The sequence below is a fragment of the Coffea arabica genome, chromosome 2e (assembly GCF_036785885.1).
Source record: "Coffea arabica cultivar ET-39 chromosome 2e, Coffea Arabica ET-39 HiFi, whole genome shotgun sequence".
Lineage (NCBI taxonomy): Eukaryota > Viridiplantae > Streptophyta > Magnoliopsida > Gentianales > Rubiaceae > Coffea > Coffea arabica.
Genome location: NC_092313.1, coordinates 12,031,831 through 12,050,331, shown reverse-complemented (window position 1 = coordinate 12,050,331; position 18,501 = coordinate 12,031,831). Strand labels below are relative to the sequence as shown.

The 18,501-nt window shown below is 34.0% G+C and overlaps 1 protein-coding gene across 1 annotated transcript; it reads right to left on the bottom strand.

Moving 5' to 3' along the window:
• Positions 1 to 17,017: 17,017 nt before the first annotated feature.
• Positions 17,018 to 18,039, bottom strand: LOC140036655 (ethylene-responsive transcription factor 12-like). The gene has a single exon (XM_072078958.1). It carries the CDS (start codon positions 17,716 to 17,718, stop codon positions 17,236 to 17,238), a length of 483 nt encoding a protein of 160 aa, XP_071935059.1. The 5' UTR covers positions 17,719 to 18,039; the 3' UTR covers positions 17,018 to 17,235.
• Positions 18,040 to 18,501: the final 462 nt, after the last annotated feature.

Here is an 18,501-nt window from a genome sequence, read left to right as displayed (position 1 = left end):
GTCCGAAGTGAAAGCGCGGCTGCCGCTTTAGGTGGGCCCCCGTCTTTTGTCGTCCAAATCCCTGGAGAAGATTTCCTTCCCACCAAATTTTTTTTTATTTTTTATTTTCCTATTAGTACTATACACCTTAATGGCGGCCATTTTATATTTGTGTTTTATTTGTACTATTATGGGCCCCCTTTATTCAGGTGGTAGGCCCCCTTTGTACTAGTAACTAGTATTTTTTAGATTGCAAATTAGACTAGAATTTACTACTAAAATTTTTTTCTGCTATATCATCATAAAAACATGCTACGATTGTCTTTTTATTTTTTAAAATGATTTTTATCTCTTATATATCTATCGTACCACAAAAGTGATAAAATATAATATTATTATTCTAAAAAATCATATAAAGTACTCTTTACTCCGATAATAACTAGTATTACTGAGTGTGTTTGGATTGTAAGTTATTTGAAATATTTTTACTGTAACACTTTGTGTGATGTGATGTATGTGAGATAAAAAAGTAATTGGGAAGATAAAAAGGTGTATTGGAAATTGTAATGGTGATGTCAGCAAATATATTTGGCCAAATAATTGGCTGTCCAAACACACTCACTGTTGTTTGAACACATTTTTGGGTCAAATATTTTTTGTGTTTCAACCTTAGCCATACTAAACCAAATCCTGCTCGGCATAAATTACCATATCTTGGATGCTTTGGTCGACGGTGCAAACTGAAGTACGTACACGTAGGAAAAGGATACGCGAGCGAGCAAGCGAGGTTCGTCAACTTGAACCATCAAACACAATAGAAGAAGTTCCAAGACTTTGATCAGCTGTGTTTCTTTGTCGGAATGATCAACGCCAATCGGAATGACTTCACCACCGCTCATTAGCACTTGAACTTTATACAACGGTTTCTTTTCTCTTTTTTTAAATCTGAAATCGGAATTGTTAGAAACTGATTTGCCGACTGCATTCTCCAACTAAATTCCTTTGCCCAATCTCTGTTACACGGATGAATCTTGCACAAACCACAATTGAAGAATGTGAAGGAAAAGAAAGAACCCAGTAAAACCTTCTTACGATTTTGATGACAAATTTGGGACAGCACAAATCGAAACTTGTCCACGGAGGACTGCTACATTTGTTGGATCCCTCCGTCCACGTCAATATAAGTTGATTCAATTGATAAAAACAGATCACTTTCTTATAAAGAATTATTTGTTCGAATCTCACTGTTGCTGTGAAGGTTATGTTCGAATGTCACATTATCAATGAGTGTGTTTGGATTGTAAGTTATTTGCCTAAATATATTTGCTTACATCACCGTTACAATTTCCAATACACCTTTTTATCTTCCCAATTACCTTTTTATCTCACATACATCACATCACAAAAAGTGATACAGTGTTGATTAACAATTTGTAATAACTCTGTATGCGATCTACGATGTCTTTATCTGTAAGAACTCTATAAACGACTTATAATGTTAAAAGGCATGTCCTGTTACGTCGTAACAACGATGAAAGTCAAATCAACAAAAACTTTGAATTTTAAATGGAAAAGACTCCTCCATCCATGGGCATGGATTCACCGAACATGGAGTAGTCGTGTTCGTGTATGGCATAAATGGATGCAGGCATGCATGACAAATGGTTGTCTGACGTGACATCTCATACAAATACGTCCCCTCTTTTTTACTTTGCCTAGTAATTCATACGAATAGTTAGAGGACCATTTTAGTTAATTGTACGTTAGGTATTTTATGACACAAATTTTTATCCCTGGACTTTCAACATTAAACGCTTAAGTACCGAAATTCCTCGATTTCTTCTGGAATAATTCCGCCTTCAAAACAAGACTTAAATGGGTATTACGAGGGAAGAAGAAATTGATAGTTTTGAAGTTTATGTGATGCAAAAAAGTCTAGTATGCAATATATATATATATATGTTAGTATTAAATTTGAATTAATTTTATATATACTACATGTGTGATATATGTAAATTTTAAATTTTAAAATTCAAATTAATTACTATCATGTATCAAGTAACAATGTATACTTTATTAATCCATTGAATTTGATGAATTTTTTGTATTTTGTTAATCGTGATAGAGCTACTATCTTCATTCAACTTCTTTTATCGTCTTTTTAGACTAAAGAAATATTCGGCAAATAACTATAAAAGTTGAATCGAAACCAAAATCACCCAAACTTTTGAACGGTATTATTTCTAAATCACTGCAGAAATTATCGAATGGAATGAAAGTCTAATTTCAACTCCTATTATTATTTTTCACTCATATTTTGATTTCTAAATCACTAACTCAATAGAAGAAGAGTTTTGTTAGCCCATTTTATGTAGGAGTGAAAAAAAAAAATACGGGTAAAGAAAGAATTAGTTAGAGAGGGGTGGGGGCGGTAGAGGAGCGTGGGGCGTGGTGACGTGTCGGATTAAGACAGACAGTTACGCCGGCCAGTCGGCTGCGAATGGGCAAGCGGTTGGTTGAGAATTTGGGTGGGCCCCACCCCCCAGCGGAGGAAGAAAGTGATGGCGTCCTTCTCCTTCTGCTGGGAGCCTTCCTTACGCGCCACGTTGGGCCACAATATTCAAACAGATAAAATTGGATAGAGAGAGACCAGTGGAGCAAAGCCGACAAAAGCAATGCCGCTTTACCAAATTGATTAAAATAAATGGAAAATTGAATGAAGAAAAGTAGTGGTACCCGATAGAAACAGCCGCTGGAAAAAGGGTGAGAGAGAAGGTGGAGTGCGTGACGTGAGCGTGTGTGTGTGTTAGGCGCGGGGGGCGGCTGCTTCTCCAACCCGCAATTCGAAGAAGCGAAAGTGAGCGCAATTTGCTGCTGCCTCCTCAGTTGACGGCAGTTTCAAATTCCCCACCCGTATTTCCACTCCGTTGTCCGGTCCCTTCCTCGGCCTTCTTTTGTTTGGAATAAAAAAGAATAATGGAAAATCTTTTTCAGGAGCCAAAAAGTTGCCCTCGGACTTAATCAAATAATTTTGCTTTGAGCATTCATAGCGAGGAGGAAAGGAAAAATATTTTGCTTTTTTGTGCTATTGCGTGCAGTTTGTACGGTGAAGTTGACCCTTTGTCCATGCAAGCATTTTGATCCGTACTGTGCATGGGTTTATATTTCAATTCAAATTAATAATATATGTTTATATATTGCATTATATGATAGAGTATATGAAAAAAATTTCAAAAAAATGTATACTTAACATGTTGAAAAAAATTACTCATTTCGTGAGCACAAAATGGGCTTAAATTGAAGCCAAAACTTGTTTGCCTATTGTTTGTCAATATACGATAAGAATTTGAATAAAATAATTTAATTTATAATAATTTACATGATAGAGCAGTTGTAAACCTTTTTATCAATAATCGATGAAAGATGTTATGTTATATCCATGTATCAAAATTATAATATAGAAAACATAAATTATAACTAATTCATTTTTCTTGATTTTAGAAAAAAAATTTCTCCCATCTTGTACCCCTAAAATTGTTGAGTGTTTATAGAATAGTGTTTTTCATATAATTTAATATAGATTAAAAAAAAACAATTTTTGGAAGATATGTTGGTAGAGTTTTCAGAATTATTAAAAATTATTACTCTTTTTGTCAATTCTTACACGTCAATTGGCTATCTGTTACCTCTTATAACTTTCACATATCCTACCATGGTGCCATCCCTCATATTGTTTTTTACCATCTCTGTCGTATTCCCATAATTCTCTTCTTTCTTTCCTCCTCACTTCGCATAACCTTGTTGTTCACTTTCATTTTTCAATTTTTCTTGCCACTTTTTAATTCCTCACTATTCTCTTCCCCCTATCTTTAGCTTCCTATTCTCGCTACTTAATTTCGTATCCCTATCCCCCCATCATTCTCCCAAACCCTTGGATAGTCCCCAACTTCTATTCTCCACGGTCAACTTTCTCCATTTCCCTTTCTTTTGCTTCTCCCTTTTTATTCTACTCGCCCAATTATGTTATCAAAAATCTATAGTTTTCTCTTATATACTTATAAGAATTATATACATACATGTGTATATAACATGCTTTGTGTGCGTTAGAATTTTTTTTTTGTATTAATTATGATCGGCATTTCTAACATTTATTGATTTGAGAGCCTTAATTTTTCTATTTTTTTATTCAATTTTAACTTAACATATTGTCAATGTTACGTTATTATAAAGTGAATTTGGTGAGTAAAATATAAAAATGAAAATTCAATACAAAGTATAAAAACACCAACTTTAGTTATTTTTCATATAAATTTTGAATTGAATAATTTCAAGTTTTCAAAAGAGAAGTTGAATTCATATTCAACCCCCTCCCCTAAAAATTGAAGAGTTAAAATTTGAAGTAAAAGAAAAAAATATCCATAACTTATTTACTTTTTTACTTTTAGTAAGTTTGGTGATGCTTCCTTTTTATTTAGCCTCACATTAATATAATTCAAACTAAATGTCTGTGTAAGTGGAGCCACTTCTTAATTTTTGAATTCAAAAGACATAAAAGGATATATAACAATTTTAAAAAATCAAAATTCTATATAAAAAAGGAATAAAGAGTTGGAAGTATTTTGACTTAATCATATTAAAAACCCCTTATCAAATTTATATAGATATTGTAAAGCTTTTAATAACATTAATAAAATATGTTGTCTTAAAAAAACTTAGTGTGTGAATGTGATAGGATTTATGATTATTTACGAAATTCTTTTGTTAATTGTGATATTTATATGACATAAAAAATACACTATCTCTCTATACTTTTTAGTTCCTCAAGTTTAAATACAACATTTTGATTCCCTCATATTTTAAATCGCTATGATCTGAAAATACATTTTTTATGCACTGAAAAATGCATAGACACATTGGATGACAAAGATATGCTCGATCTTCATAATTTCTTCCCCTCGGTGTATCATATTAGATTAAAAAAAAAAGATATAAATGATTCGATGTTGTGATGTTGGATTATACGCAACTTTGAGAGGGAATTAGACATAGAACAATGACCTTATCGAATTCATGGCTAAATGATTGAATCTTCTGTTGTTTTCACGTGGATCGAGTGTGTTTGGATTGCACATTATTTATACTTTATTTACATATACTGATTTGTTTGCATTATCAACATATTTTTCAATCACTTTTTTATCTCACATATATCACATCAAAAATATTTTGTTCAAAAAATTATCCAAAATAATCTCCTATCCAAACAATGACCTTAGATATTAGTACTTTGTACTGTATTTTACTTGCTTCAGCAGAAATCATCGGACCGCCCAGCAATTTGAGCTGCTTCTTGTTACTTTGCCTCATTTTGATCTATGCTGATAACCCTATATATATATATATATATTTATTTATTTATTTAAAAAGATAACCCTGTATTCTTGTTTGGTAGAAATTTTACTATAGGATTCCTTGAGACTGTTGTAGAGTATCCAATCAGTGGACATTTATAATATCTTGTGGCAGCAGCATGGAAAGTCAAGTATGAGAAGCTTTGGCTGGGTTGTCTGCTATAATGCATAATTTTCTTAGATTCAAATTATCCTCGATTTTATTAGAAAAATGAGATGTGAAAATTCTGCGTCACTTGTTCTCATTTTCACCTTAATCTCTAGCGAAATCCACCCACCAAATAAGGCCTTATTGCTCCAAATTATGGGTAGAGGGAAATACATTATTAAGGGGACGTTTGATAAAATTAAAAATTTAAGTTTGAAATTTGAAATTTGAAATTAAAATTTAATAAATGAAGTCTTAATTTGTCGAATCCATAAAGTTCGATCTACTGGGGACAACTGGTTGAATGTAAGCGTTGAATTAAAACAATTTTTTTTTATATGGTTGAATAGTAAATTTATGTTCTATTTTATATTATATTAAATATTACTATTTGATACTAGTAAATAACATTTTTTTTGTCACGATAATATTTCTATAACCTAATCTATCTTATTCAGGGGAGGAGGAACCTAAAAAAGCAACGTGAGGAGCTAGCAAGTATGCAAATCTGACTAAATTAAAGGGGTGTTTTGACACCTCATTTTTTTCAAAACAAATAAAGTTCGAACTCCCGACTTATAATCAAAAAAGAGATTTAATCACTTTTTGATGGCCACTAAGCCAAACAATAGTGGTTATACTAGTAAACTACATACTAATACGAAAAGTGTGCTTTTATGTGTGTGAATGAGAGAGAGTATGTGTTAATACTGTGGAAATGTATGTGTTCGAGAGAAGATATATATATATATATATATATATATATATATATATATATATATATAGTGTTTGATGAAGAAAGTATGGGTGTGTTTACGTAGGAGATTATTTGAAATAATTACTGCAGTATTTTTTGTGATATGATGTATATAAGGTAAAAATACAATTGAAAAAATAAAAATGTGTGTTAAAATATGTGTTTGTGATGTAAATAAATAATTTTTTGACAAAAAATACAATCCAAACACGTATTTTGAAGAAAATATGTGTAAGATGAAGAGTTTGTATGTGTATGATGATACGTGGAGTATGTGTCTAAGTCTAAGAGGGAGAAATAATGTCTTTATGGGGGAAAAGAGAGTATGTTTATATGTATGAAAGTATGTAAGGATGTAAGAGAGAAAAAGTGTGTTTGTGTGTGTGTAAAAGAGAGAACGTGTGTGTGATGTATGTATCAGTGAAGTGTTTGCATGTATGTAAGAAAGAGAGTACATATATGTTGGTGTCACTATATGGTGTGTAAGCGCAATGGATCTTCTGTCCCACACTCTGTGTCACTCTCTGTCCCACTTTTTATTATATTGCTATTTCTCCTACATAAACATCATATTTTAGTTCTTTTTTGTTTCCTTAAGATCTAATAACTATTAATTCAGTAAAAAATAAATACAACAGCTTCAAAAAAGTAATATATAATAGAAAATTTAAAAAATACAGTAGAAAATGTATAAAAAAATATCATTTTTTATGCATTTTGATTTTTTGAGTTTGATAAATTTTGTGTATTACTGAATTAATAGTTATTGGATTTTAAGGAAACAAAAAAGAACTAAAACATGATGTTTATGTAGGAGAAATAGCAATATAATAAAAAATGGGACAGAGAGTGGCACAGAGTGTGAGACAGAAGATCCGTTGCGGTAAGCGAGAGTACATGTGCGTGTGAGATAGATTGAAAATTCATTAGGGTAAAGGACTAGTCAGGAATTGGATAAAGTTGATACTAAAGCGTTCGGTTTCATCAATTGAACCGCAAAGCGGTCATGGTTTCAATCCAGTTCTATATTTAACCCAAAAAAGTCAAATGAACTGATCAATCTTGATCAATAATTGGTTCAACCAGTCAAAATATGTACAAAATAAATAAATAAAATTGGCCTTTGAACTAGTTTTTCACTAAATATTTCTTAAACAATTATAAAATCATTGAACTGAAATTGAACCGGTTGAATTGGTTAAACCTTAAACTAGAAGCTCATCTAGTTCACGCGTCGGTTCGGGTTTCAAAACATTGAGGTTATGGATGTAGATTTTTCAATTCATCTTTTTATATTCTCAATCACTTTTTTAAATCACATACATCACATCACAAAAGGTACTATAATAATTATTTTAAATAATATCTCAAATAATCTCCTATCCAAATACATCCAAAATTTACATGTGAAAAGTTCAAACTTCTTGAGTTTGACTCGAGTTCGATTTGATAAAAGGTCGTTCAAACTCAACTCGAGAAATAAATAAGTCAAACATGAACAAAATTTTAAACTGTTCAAAATAATCAAACAAATTTAAATATTAGAGTGTTTGACTTGTTTAGACTCATTTACACATCTACTCTAATCTATCTTTCAAATGAAAGTTGTTTAACATAAAATGTAATTACATATTTGCTTTAAAGAATGAGCACATGCAAAGCAAGTATTTTATTTTTTTTCTTGCCAAAGTAATCTGGTGAACCTTAAGTTTTGTTGTAACCGCCAATCATCGTTATAGCCTTATAGGTAATTCATAGATAAATATCTACATGCATATTTTTATTTCATTTATTTTCCTACATATCTGTTGATAAAATTTAAATTAATATCATGACAATTGATTTCAACAAATCTAGTAAAAAAAAAAAACTACATGTATACGCATATACTAATTACTCATACATCACCTGACTTAGGACCCGTTTGGAATTGCGATAATTTATTGAAAAGTACTTTTCTAGCAAAACTTTTAATAAAAGTACTTATCAATTACTTAAGTACTTTTAAATTTATTGTTTAGAGACATAATTCAATAAGCGCTCATTGTATTGGATAATATGTAATTTGAAAAACTTTTTAAAAGTGTTCATCTCTTTATTTGGTTCATAATATAGGATAAGATGATTAAATTTGATATTTTATTTTTTAAATCACCAAAACTATTCTAAAAGTACCAAATATGATCTTCTACTAAAAGTACTTTTAACATCAAAAGTTCTATTCTAATTTTGTGGGATGATATTTAACAAATACGTTAAAAGTATTTTTTATTTAAACCATTGCAATCTCAAACGGGGCCTTAGAGTCTGATGCAATCATAGAAAAAACCGCATTTTCTTTTGACGACCCAAATCAGCTCATCTGAGCTGGGGCCGATATGGCCCATCAACTTGAAACATGTAAACATTTCAAATGGACGAGCCAGATCAATATCGGCTCGGATAGACTGATCGGAGCCATCAAAAGTTCTCTGCAATCGCAGAATCCAATTCTATATCACATGTGCCTTAAAATCACTAGGAGTGTTTAGATAGCACAAATATCTCAAATAATATTTCGTTTGCATCGTAAACACAACCTAATATATTATATTTTTAATTACCTTTTTATCTTACATACATCACATCACAAAAAGTGTTACAATATCATTATTTCAAATAATACTCTATCCAAACAAACCCACTAATTTCCCGGCCAGCACTGAAAATATTCCGGAACTTGAACCTTTAAGAGGAACAACTTCTAAACTCTTGGGCTCCGCTCAAACTCCAAGCTGCCAAACTAGGCGGCAGTGTGGCCCAAATATAGTGAGTAATTAAAACATTTAAATCCTCTCAAATCCATCTAAGGTTCCGTTTGGGAGTTCCGATGGCTCATCAAAATGTACTTAATTAGTAAAACTTTTTATCAAAATACTCATTAAGTGCTTATTTACATTTTTTATGTCTTTTATTTTATTTTTATTTGAGTGTAAGAGAGAGGTCTCGAGTTCGGACCACTTACTTACACTCCCTCCCATAAGTGGTTAATTACATTGTTTTGTTGCTTACTTATACAAGTACTTATTCTATTTGATAATGCACAGTTTTGAATTTCTAAAACATATTTATCTTTTCATTTAGTTCAAAATTTATAATAAAATTATTAAAGTTAATTTTGTAATTTTTTGGAACATAGAAGTTGCTCTAAAAGCACCCATTTTGAAATTAGGCGAAAATTGCTTTGTTGGCTAAAAACTTTGCTCATAACTTCAAAGAATGATGCTTACCAAACAAGAAAAAAATGTTTTTCCCCTTAAAAAAAATTGGAAACATTTAAAATGTCCTATATATCTAAATCTCTTTGCCTTCACAAAAATTTCGAACTTCTAAATTTCTCCAAATTTTACAAGTATGTGCATGAATTTTCTCCTCTTAAATCGGCACCCTTTTAGCTGTAATCCAATTACTACCACAATAACCAAAATACCATTCAACACTACTAACATTTGGAGAAGTGCTCATTCCCAAAAGCAAAAGGTCGATTTGGACAGATTTTAGGCGCACGCAATTATTGGACTTCTCAAAGAAAATAGACACGCATAAGAAGAAGAAGAAGAAATTAATGGAAAAAACAAAAGAACACGGAAAGGTGGATAGTGATGCAAGGGCAACGACTGAGGAGATGTGTTGGACCGTTCATGATGGGAATATGTTCTGCGGCTGCTGCCAACATCAATGACCATTTACTCTTATCAAAATTCCAATAACCAATAATGTTTCGTTTCCATCCATCATGGTTCATGATAACGCCTAGGTTGAGATTTTTATTTTATCCTTGCATGCACAGTTTTTTTAATCCAGTGGGCTGCTAATTGACCGGCCTAACTTACTTAGATTTTAATAATGTCATGCATTTGAAATAAAAAATAATTATAAATATATTTAAAAAAAAAAGAATTCAGAATCAATGAACCTAATGCGTTTGAGATGTTTAACTTTGGTGGTTAATTGGGAAAGAGAAAAAGAAGTTTTCATAACAACTCGTGATAATTGAAAACTTTGGGAGACTGCATATGTTTGCATCACAAATATGATTTTTAAAATTGTTCTAATTACTCTGTTGTGTCGCACGTATCACACCATAAAAATTATCGTCGTAATTATTTTATAAAAAAAAAATTTCAAATAATCTGCATCCAAACAAGTATAGTTTTTTATTAGAATCCAAAATCATTTAACTGCCTATAAGAAGGTGGAGTTTCACCACACCTTTTGATAGGCTCATATGTGAAAAAAAAAAAAGAAAAGAAAAGAAACTTTTTGTTAGTGCGTTTATGGGTGATAACTGATAAGTAATGTGGTGATGCATATTATTGGCTGGATGCGCGCCGATGCATGGCAAACAACACACAAGCAAAAAGGCTTGGGACATAGAAAAGGACAGGTTGAAATGTTGTCAACGTAGGTAAAAAGTCGAAGCGGTTAACGGCGCCGTTAAGCGGGATATAATGATTAAGACGAGTTGGGGGGAAGCTGCACCCCAATTGGAGGACCGTCAACGCAACAACGAGAAGGGACGTGGCCGCGGCCGCCGTAAACGACAAGAATGACGGAGCCTACACGACACGACACGTACAGCGAAACAAAACCACCACCACCACCCCCTCTCCAACGTAAGACTAAGACGGCCGTGACGCTTATGCTGCCGACAGATTCTTCCTCGTCGAGATACGTTTTTGTGAAGCAATTTTTTTTTTTTTTTTGAACCGTTCAACTTTAATCTTTACTAATGCCACGTTACCCGTTCATTTATTATCTTTAGTCTTTCACTTTTGCACAAATCACTTCTCTACTAAGCTTGACGGAAAAATTATACGGAGGCAGCCATGACTGTCATCATTTTCTTGATTAGGAAAATAGGACCAAGAATAAAGAAATGTGAGGGGCGTTTGCCCCTTTTGCCATGTGATCTTTCGGCTTTATCCCCAATGTTGGTGAGGTACGAGTTACATGTGAATTTTTTTTTTGTACAATAATATTATCGAAAATGAGTCGAGGAATTAAGAATGTGTATTGTTCATTTGTGAAGGACGAAAAATCATCATTTCATTTGCAAGGGATATAAAAGGTACCAAAATTATATGTGAACGACTACTTATATCATTTTTCTAATTTTAAATCTGCGTTTTCTTTTAATATTTAACATCAAAATCAAGTAAGGAAGCTCCATCTGGTATCTAAAAAAGTTAAAATGGTTTTTTTTTCTATTTACCTAGAAAAGTTTTGGTTGTTCTAGCTTCTTGATTATTTATTCAAAAAAGTTTTACACAGCATATTGTGAACAGATGAAGTAAATTATGTTGGGCTTAAGCCGATCAGCCCTTCTAAGGATTATACATTTTTTGAAACTCTTAAGGATTATACTTAACTAATGAAGCTAGCTAGGAGTATTTAATTACTCTGTTCACTAGATGCAAATTTATTACCCCACAATGACCATGACATGTCCCAATGGAAGACACAAAGAAGAAAATTTTTTTTATCACTGAATTACTAAGAAGATCACCATCCCATTGTCCAGAATTTCATTTTTTTTTTTTTTTAAATGTTCACAGGGTTATGCTTTAAGGACCCACGGCAATGTTTAAGAACTTTCTTGAGAAAGATAAAAAAAAATATAATAATAATAATAAAACAAAGAAAGAATTGAGGAGTGGGTCTTTGTCTCCACTATCCACAGATTGAGGCTGCCACAGTCATACAATATCCATCCTGTTCTTTAGAAAATGGTCCCTCCTTTCTCTTTCATTCACCTTTCCGCCTTTTCGTACTCTAATGCCATAATTCTCCCAGTTGCAACTTCCGTGAAATTATAAAGAAATTGGGTCCTGAATAAAATAATACAACACCACTGAAGATAGATTAAGCAGTAGAAGGAAAAGAGTTGAAAGTTTGAAAGAAATGACGGCCGGCTGAAAGAGAGCAGTGGTTAGCTATCAAGTAGCTGTTGGTGATAGATGCGTCATCTGGCGCGGGGGGCTGCAATATCTGAGAGAATCTGTGGACTTTCTTGCTTTCTGGCTGCTGCAGCTCTTTGTCTTTGTGCCTACTGCTGCTGACACTTTATTAGGTATAGACAGAGAAGAGAGAGAGAGAGAGAAGGAGAAGGAGAGAACATATATTATTATTGGATTACTGTGTGTTGTGCGTGTGTTTTTGATGTGGGACTGGGATGGGAAGGAGAGGAAAAAGGAGGACAAATAAGATGTGGGGACTTGCGTATTTCGCACAACTGTTCTTTCTTTCTCCTCCCATCTTTTCTCTTCTTTTGTCAAATAAGTATCGTCCGTCGTCTGCCCCTTATCCCTCACATGTCAGTTTTATGCTCTTCTGACAATTTTATATTACACCCCTTCGAACTCCCTTTGGGTTTCCATACGTTTTTTAGGTTAAAGACGTGGTCCACTTTTGTTTTCTTGATTGCTCAATTCGGATTGGATCCTTTACTTACTACAGTAGATTGGTATTTAGATAGAGTGGGTGGGTGGGAACTGTTCCCTGATGGAGGTTTAACTGTACTAATCAACTGAATAAAATAGGATTATGTTTCCTTTCTTTGGATACTGGAAATAGACAACATACTCCATAAATTTCCGATGGAATCTTCATTAATAAAAGTTGTTGCTTTCGAAGTAGCAACCATTAAAAATAAATCCAACGTTGCATGTCTTATAGGATTGTTGCACTACATAAACTTTGCATATATTATTATTACTTTTTTTTTTTCCTTTAATAATCTCTCACCACTTTGACAGCAACTAGAATTCGTTCGTGCGTGCTCCTGTTTGTTTTTTTTTTTTTTTGGTTGCCTGCCACGGTATCCAGGGCTTTGTCCTGACTAATCCGTTGGTCGACCCGGGTCGCACACCTGGCTGTGGTGGGTGAGTCTCCCAACAAGGATAGCTGCATACGCCAGGTTTCGAACCCGAGACCTGCTTAAGCGAAACCAAGCTGCTTACCACTTGGCCCAACCCCAGTTGGTTGCTCCTGTTTGTTTGAGGACCTCTTGACACGTAAAAGGCAAAACTAAAAGACAAGTATTCAGTTTGATTATTGTGTTTTGTGCGTCCATCCATTGCACCTATTTAGACCACCTGTTTGGACAGTCATTTTCAGTAGAAAAATTGAGAGTCTCTTTCCGTAATCACATTTTTTTTTTAATTTTTTTCCTCACATACATCAAATCACTACAGTAATTTTTCTACAAAAAAATCTAAGAAAATACAATCCAAACAAATTTTTGTCATAAAAATACATCATAGTATTGTATTGAATATACATAAAATATTTTATTCATATATATTACTTCTATTTGAATATAATAATATAATATAATTATACACTAGATTATGTAAAAAATATATAGCAATCGAATCGAAATACGCACAAGACTTCAACCGTCCTGGCCCCTCTCCCAAACTAAAATACTAGTTGGTAAAGATGCATATTTGTTTTCAATGGAAGGTAATTTAGAATAAGAGCACGCTTTCACTTCTTAATTAGACATGACAATATTCACGACTCAAAAAAAAAAAATTTTTGAATGGTATCTCTACCATTAAGTGGAATATCAAATATCCATGTCCAAGTGATTATCACTTATTTTTTGGAAACTATATATATATATATATATATGTGGGGAAAACCGATTGGATCCAAGAAAATATGTAATGTCGAATTATTGTAGCAAGTCATGAGTCGTGAGCAATAGCAAAGTCAATTAAAATGACGGAGGAGGAAACTGGTGTAACGCGGATAAATGAAGAAGCTATATATATTATTCTGTCCCTTTTCTTTTGTTTCTGTTATGTGGCAGCACTGCGGAATCTTTGAAGAAAGTGTTGGCATGTTGAATAATGACTTGGTCCCTTTTCTATAATTTCGATGCAAACTTCTATTTGGGCACCACCAATTCCATGACTAATTCAACCCATAATCATTTCCCTATCTTATAGTCTGTTAAAAGTATGTATCAAAACTCAAAAGAGAAGACGTTTGACTCCTATCATGTAATGGCCGTCTACACCCTGTGTGCAGTATTGTAGTAGTAGTAGTTTATTTGGCTATACATAATAAACAAGGATTTAATTTTTGGGTCAGGAATTGCAGTCCTTTACTTGCAAAGAGGATAGACACCATATATAATTATATACAAGTTGTGTTGCATTCAACCATAAAAAACTGTAATACATCACAATAAGTTTGAGTCTTTTATTTAATCATTCTGACAATGCCATGCACTAAGCAAGATCTTTTGGTTATGATGATATTCATTGAGCTGGCCTATATTTGCTAATGATGCACTCTTTAAGTCTTCACCTCCTCTAAAGAAGTAGTATATAGTAGTTTAAAAGCTAAACATGTTTAAACATAGATTTCAGTCTGCTCAAGGTTAACTAACATTTGGTATCCCTTTTTTCAAATAATATTTCTCTTGCATCATAAATACATTTTTTAATTTATCTTTTTATATTTTTAATCGTCTTTTTATCTCATATACATTTTATCTCATATACATCATATCGCAAAAAGTGCTACAGTAATTATTTCAAATAACACTCGATCCAAACAGACACAAGCCCGATTGTCATTCTCCAATAGTCTGACAAATATTTTATACGACTTAGAATAACTTATCAAACGCCAAATTGCATCTAACTATTTTCTAAAAGCTAATTCTCATTTTTTTTTTGGTTCAATTAGTTCACATCTGACGGGTACCTGGGCACGGTCATTACTAAGTACTAACCAAACACACCAAAATCGGTGGACTAACAAGAGAAATCAGAGCTCAGCAGCTTATTTTGTTCGCCAACAAATTGTACTTGTGGGCGGGCACGCTCTTGCCTCTTGGGAGTTGAGTCCGTCCATATTTCGTTGAACAGTGCACTTGTGAAACATTGCTGGACTGTTGATTATGTCCTTGTTCACCAAATTCGTGAGTACAATTGGGAGGACAAGATTCGTGGAGACGATTAGAGAGAGAGCGACTGAAAGCCGGCAAAATCCCACTTTCAAACTCCCTTAACAATCCAATTGTAGGCTAATTAATGGCCTTTCCATCTTTAATCATTGTAGAAAACAAATGCATGTAAATCTATAGTAGTGTTAGCGTGTTTACGTTCTTCACCATCTAATATTTAGATAGTGGGGGTTCGACAGCGTCATGCTACACAAATAAAAGTTAGAAAAGCAATTTCCCTGACCAAGAAAGTATTTTACATTTTTAAATAAGAATATTTACGTTTTTCGTGATCATAATTTTTCAAATATTTTTTAATTTCAAGTACATCAAATCATTACAGTATAATTTTTTAGATATATAAAATTCAAAAAAATGGTAATTCAAACGAAAATTCGATGCTTCTTAGGTTTAGGCTTTAGCTCAATAGCTGTCCGCCGGTGTTAAAGATTCTTTTATTAGCCATGCCGCCATTGAGGCTTGAGCTCGAAACATTTCTTAAGGAAAAATTGTGAAGTGAGAGAGGTAGCCCTACGTTGGAAACTGGGGAATCATGGCATACGTGGGCTAAATCCATAATAATCTGTGACGGCTATTATCCCATAACTCTATCCAATTACAACAAAATTTCGGTGGACAATCTCCCGGTCCCCTAAATTTTAAAATATTTCTTATTTTCAGGAGTGTACCCTAGTGGCATTCATTAGTTTATAATATAATAAATAAATGAATAAAATATAAAACACATGTACTGCAGAATAGAGTCACGCGCTGGTAATTAAGAAGTTTCACTCGAGCCTGAACAGCACACATTGACATGGAAAAAGGTTGAAAAGGTTACAATCCCTCATTTCATTTTAACCTCCCAACCCAACTCTGCCCTCGCCCGATCAAACTGTAAATTCATTCCCCAGAAAATGAACATTTGAAACCAGAGATTATTTGTGAAATGAACCATTTCTGAGTAAAGTCTTGCAAGGTGAAATGAACCATTTCTGAGAAGTCTTGCAAAATCCATAAACAGTCCCTCCATCCAAGTTGAGAATAATGATGAATAATTTTTGTACGTTGACTGGAAAGGCCAGAACAAGATAAGCAGCAAGTCGTACGAGCTTGAAAAGAAATTGGAAAAGTGAATCTACCACTACTACAGTACTACTACTCATCTGTCCAAAGAAATCTACCACCATCAATATGGAGGAGTCCTTCCTATTTTCTTGCAAAATTTGAGCTGAAAAAGTAAATAGGACCAAGGGAAACCTTGTACCATATTTGCTGAAAAAGGGAAAGGGCAGCACTTGCATTATATGCTCTCTCACACGTTTGGCTCTCGTTTTTTGCAGTTGCAGTAATTTCCTCTTTTTACAGTTCGTGCTCCAAATATTCTCTACATCCCATTATTCATCGTCCTTTCCGCTAACTAGCTTTTCTCGCGCGTGGTCCATATACTAAACTTGCAACCAGAAGAGAAAAAAAAAAAACAATTATAAGACAATTAACTTATTATCAACTAGTAGTAGAGAAGAAAGAATGGTGTTCTTTAGCTCACGGTGAGACAACTTGCATGATCTCTGCATGCAGGTGTTTATATATACATATACATATCCGCCCCCGGCCGAGAGGAGGTTGGTGGCGCCGGGAGCCGAAGTATCCAAAAATAAACAAAACAAGATAGAAGAGAAACAAGAAATCCACACGAAAACATTCTAATGCAAGAGTGGAGAAAGATCTCATCGGGTCAATACTCAGTAATAGAGGATGATTAGGAAATAAATATTTACAGCCATAAAGATAACAACATCTCTCAAGTTAACCCTTTTTTTTTCCCGGCTCTCATCTCGAAAATAAGAACTCTATCCCGAAATGTTCAAAGCAGTAGTATTACAGGAGCTAAAACGAAGTCGTGGAGAAAATGCCACACCTCCATCCACATTCTTCACATCCACAAAGGCGGGGGCTCGTTCAAATCTATGGGCAACCCACGTCTCACAATCCCAAAAAAATTCCCGGGCCCTTCGATTTCCCTAGCCGGAAGCTCGCCGGAGGCCGCCACGTGTTGCTCATTGGCTACCTGAGAGTCAACAGCGGACCTGAAACCGACATCGTTAAGCACTCCAGTCTGCAGAAACTCCCCGATCATGAGCCTACCAGAAGGCGAAACCCACCGGTTATCAGAGGGCAAGTTCAAGTCCAACGAAAGCCCAGTTGCGGCGGAAGGCGGCGCCGGAAAGTTGGTTTTGGCTTTAGCACCTCTGAGGGACCTAGCAGCACCATCGTAAGCTAAAGCAGCTTCTTCCGGGGTGTCAAAGGTGCCCAGCCAAACCCGGGTTTTCTTCCATGGATCGCGTATTTCAGCAGCGTAGCGACCCCAAGGACGCTTTCGTACGCCTCTGTAGTGGCCTTCACGAGGAGAAGCCATGGGGATTTTTTTTTTTTTTTGGGGGGCCTTCTGAGAGGGAAGATTGGGTGGGGCGCTCTCTAGCTAGCTGGAGCTGAGAGCAATGGGATTGTGTGTTGAAGTGGAGGAAAGGGGTGGGGGGAGGGGCCGTTATGAAGTAAGGAGGAGGAGAGCTGCTGGGAAGTTGTAAAAAGTGGAGGGACCCACGGAGTCACCCGTAATCGTCGGCTGGACGGCACGACCTCTCCTTAAATAAACTGCTGAGAGAGGGATTGTGTAATTTTAAGGACAGGGCCGTCTTCCCATGTCTCCACCGTCCGATTTGATGCATCATACAGCATTATGTCACTTGTCCAGAGACAGTACTAGTAAGTAAATGAAAAATACTTGGACAAATTTTTTTGTCTTTTAAACTAGAATGCGACTTCTAGGTACGTTAGCATAGTACTGTATGCTAGTAGTATTGAGTGCTTTTGAATTATCTTCTATTTCATTTTATTTACACCTTATTTAAACATGTTAATTTACTTGCATCATCAACACATTTTCTAATCATTTTTTTATCTTACATACATCACATCAAAAAAGTGCTACAGTACTTTTTCACAAAATTATCTCAAATAATTTACAATCTAACGAGTCAATACAATTATAAGATATAAGACAATCCAATGAGTAATTTATAAGATAAGTCACACAATTATAAGTGAGTCAATAAATTGGATTTTTTAGATAAGAATTAATATTATATATATTAACATTGTATACACTATCATTATTAGACACATAACAACTAATCTCATG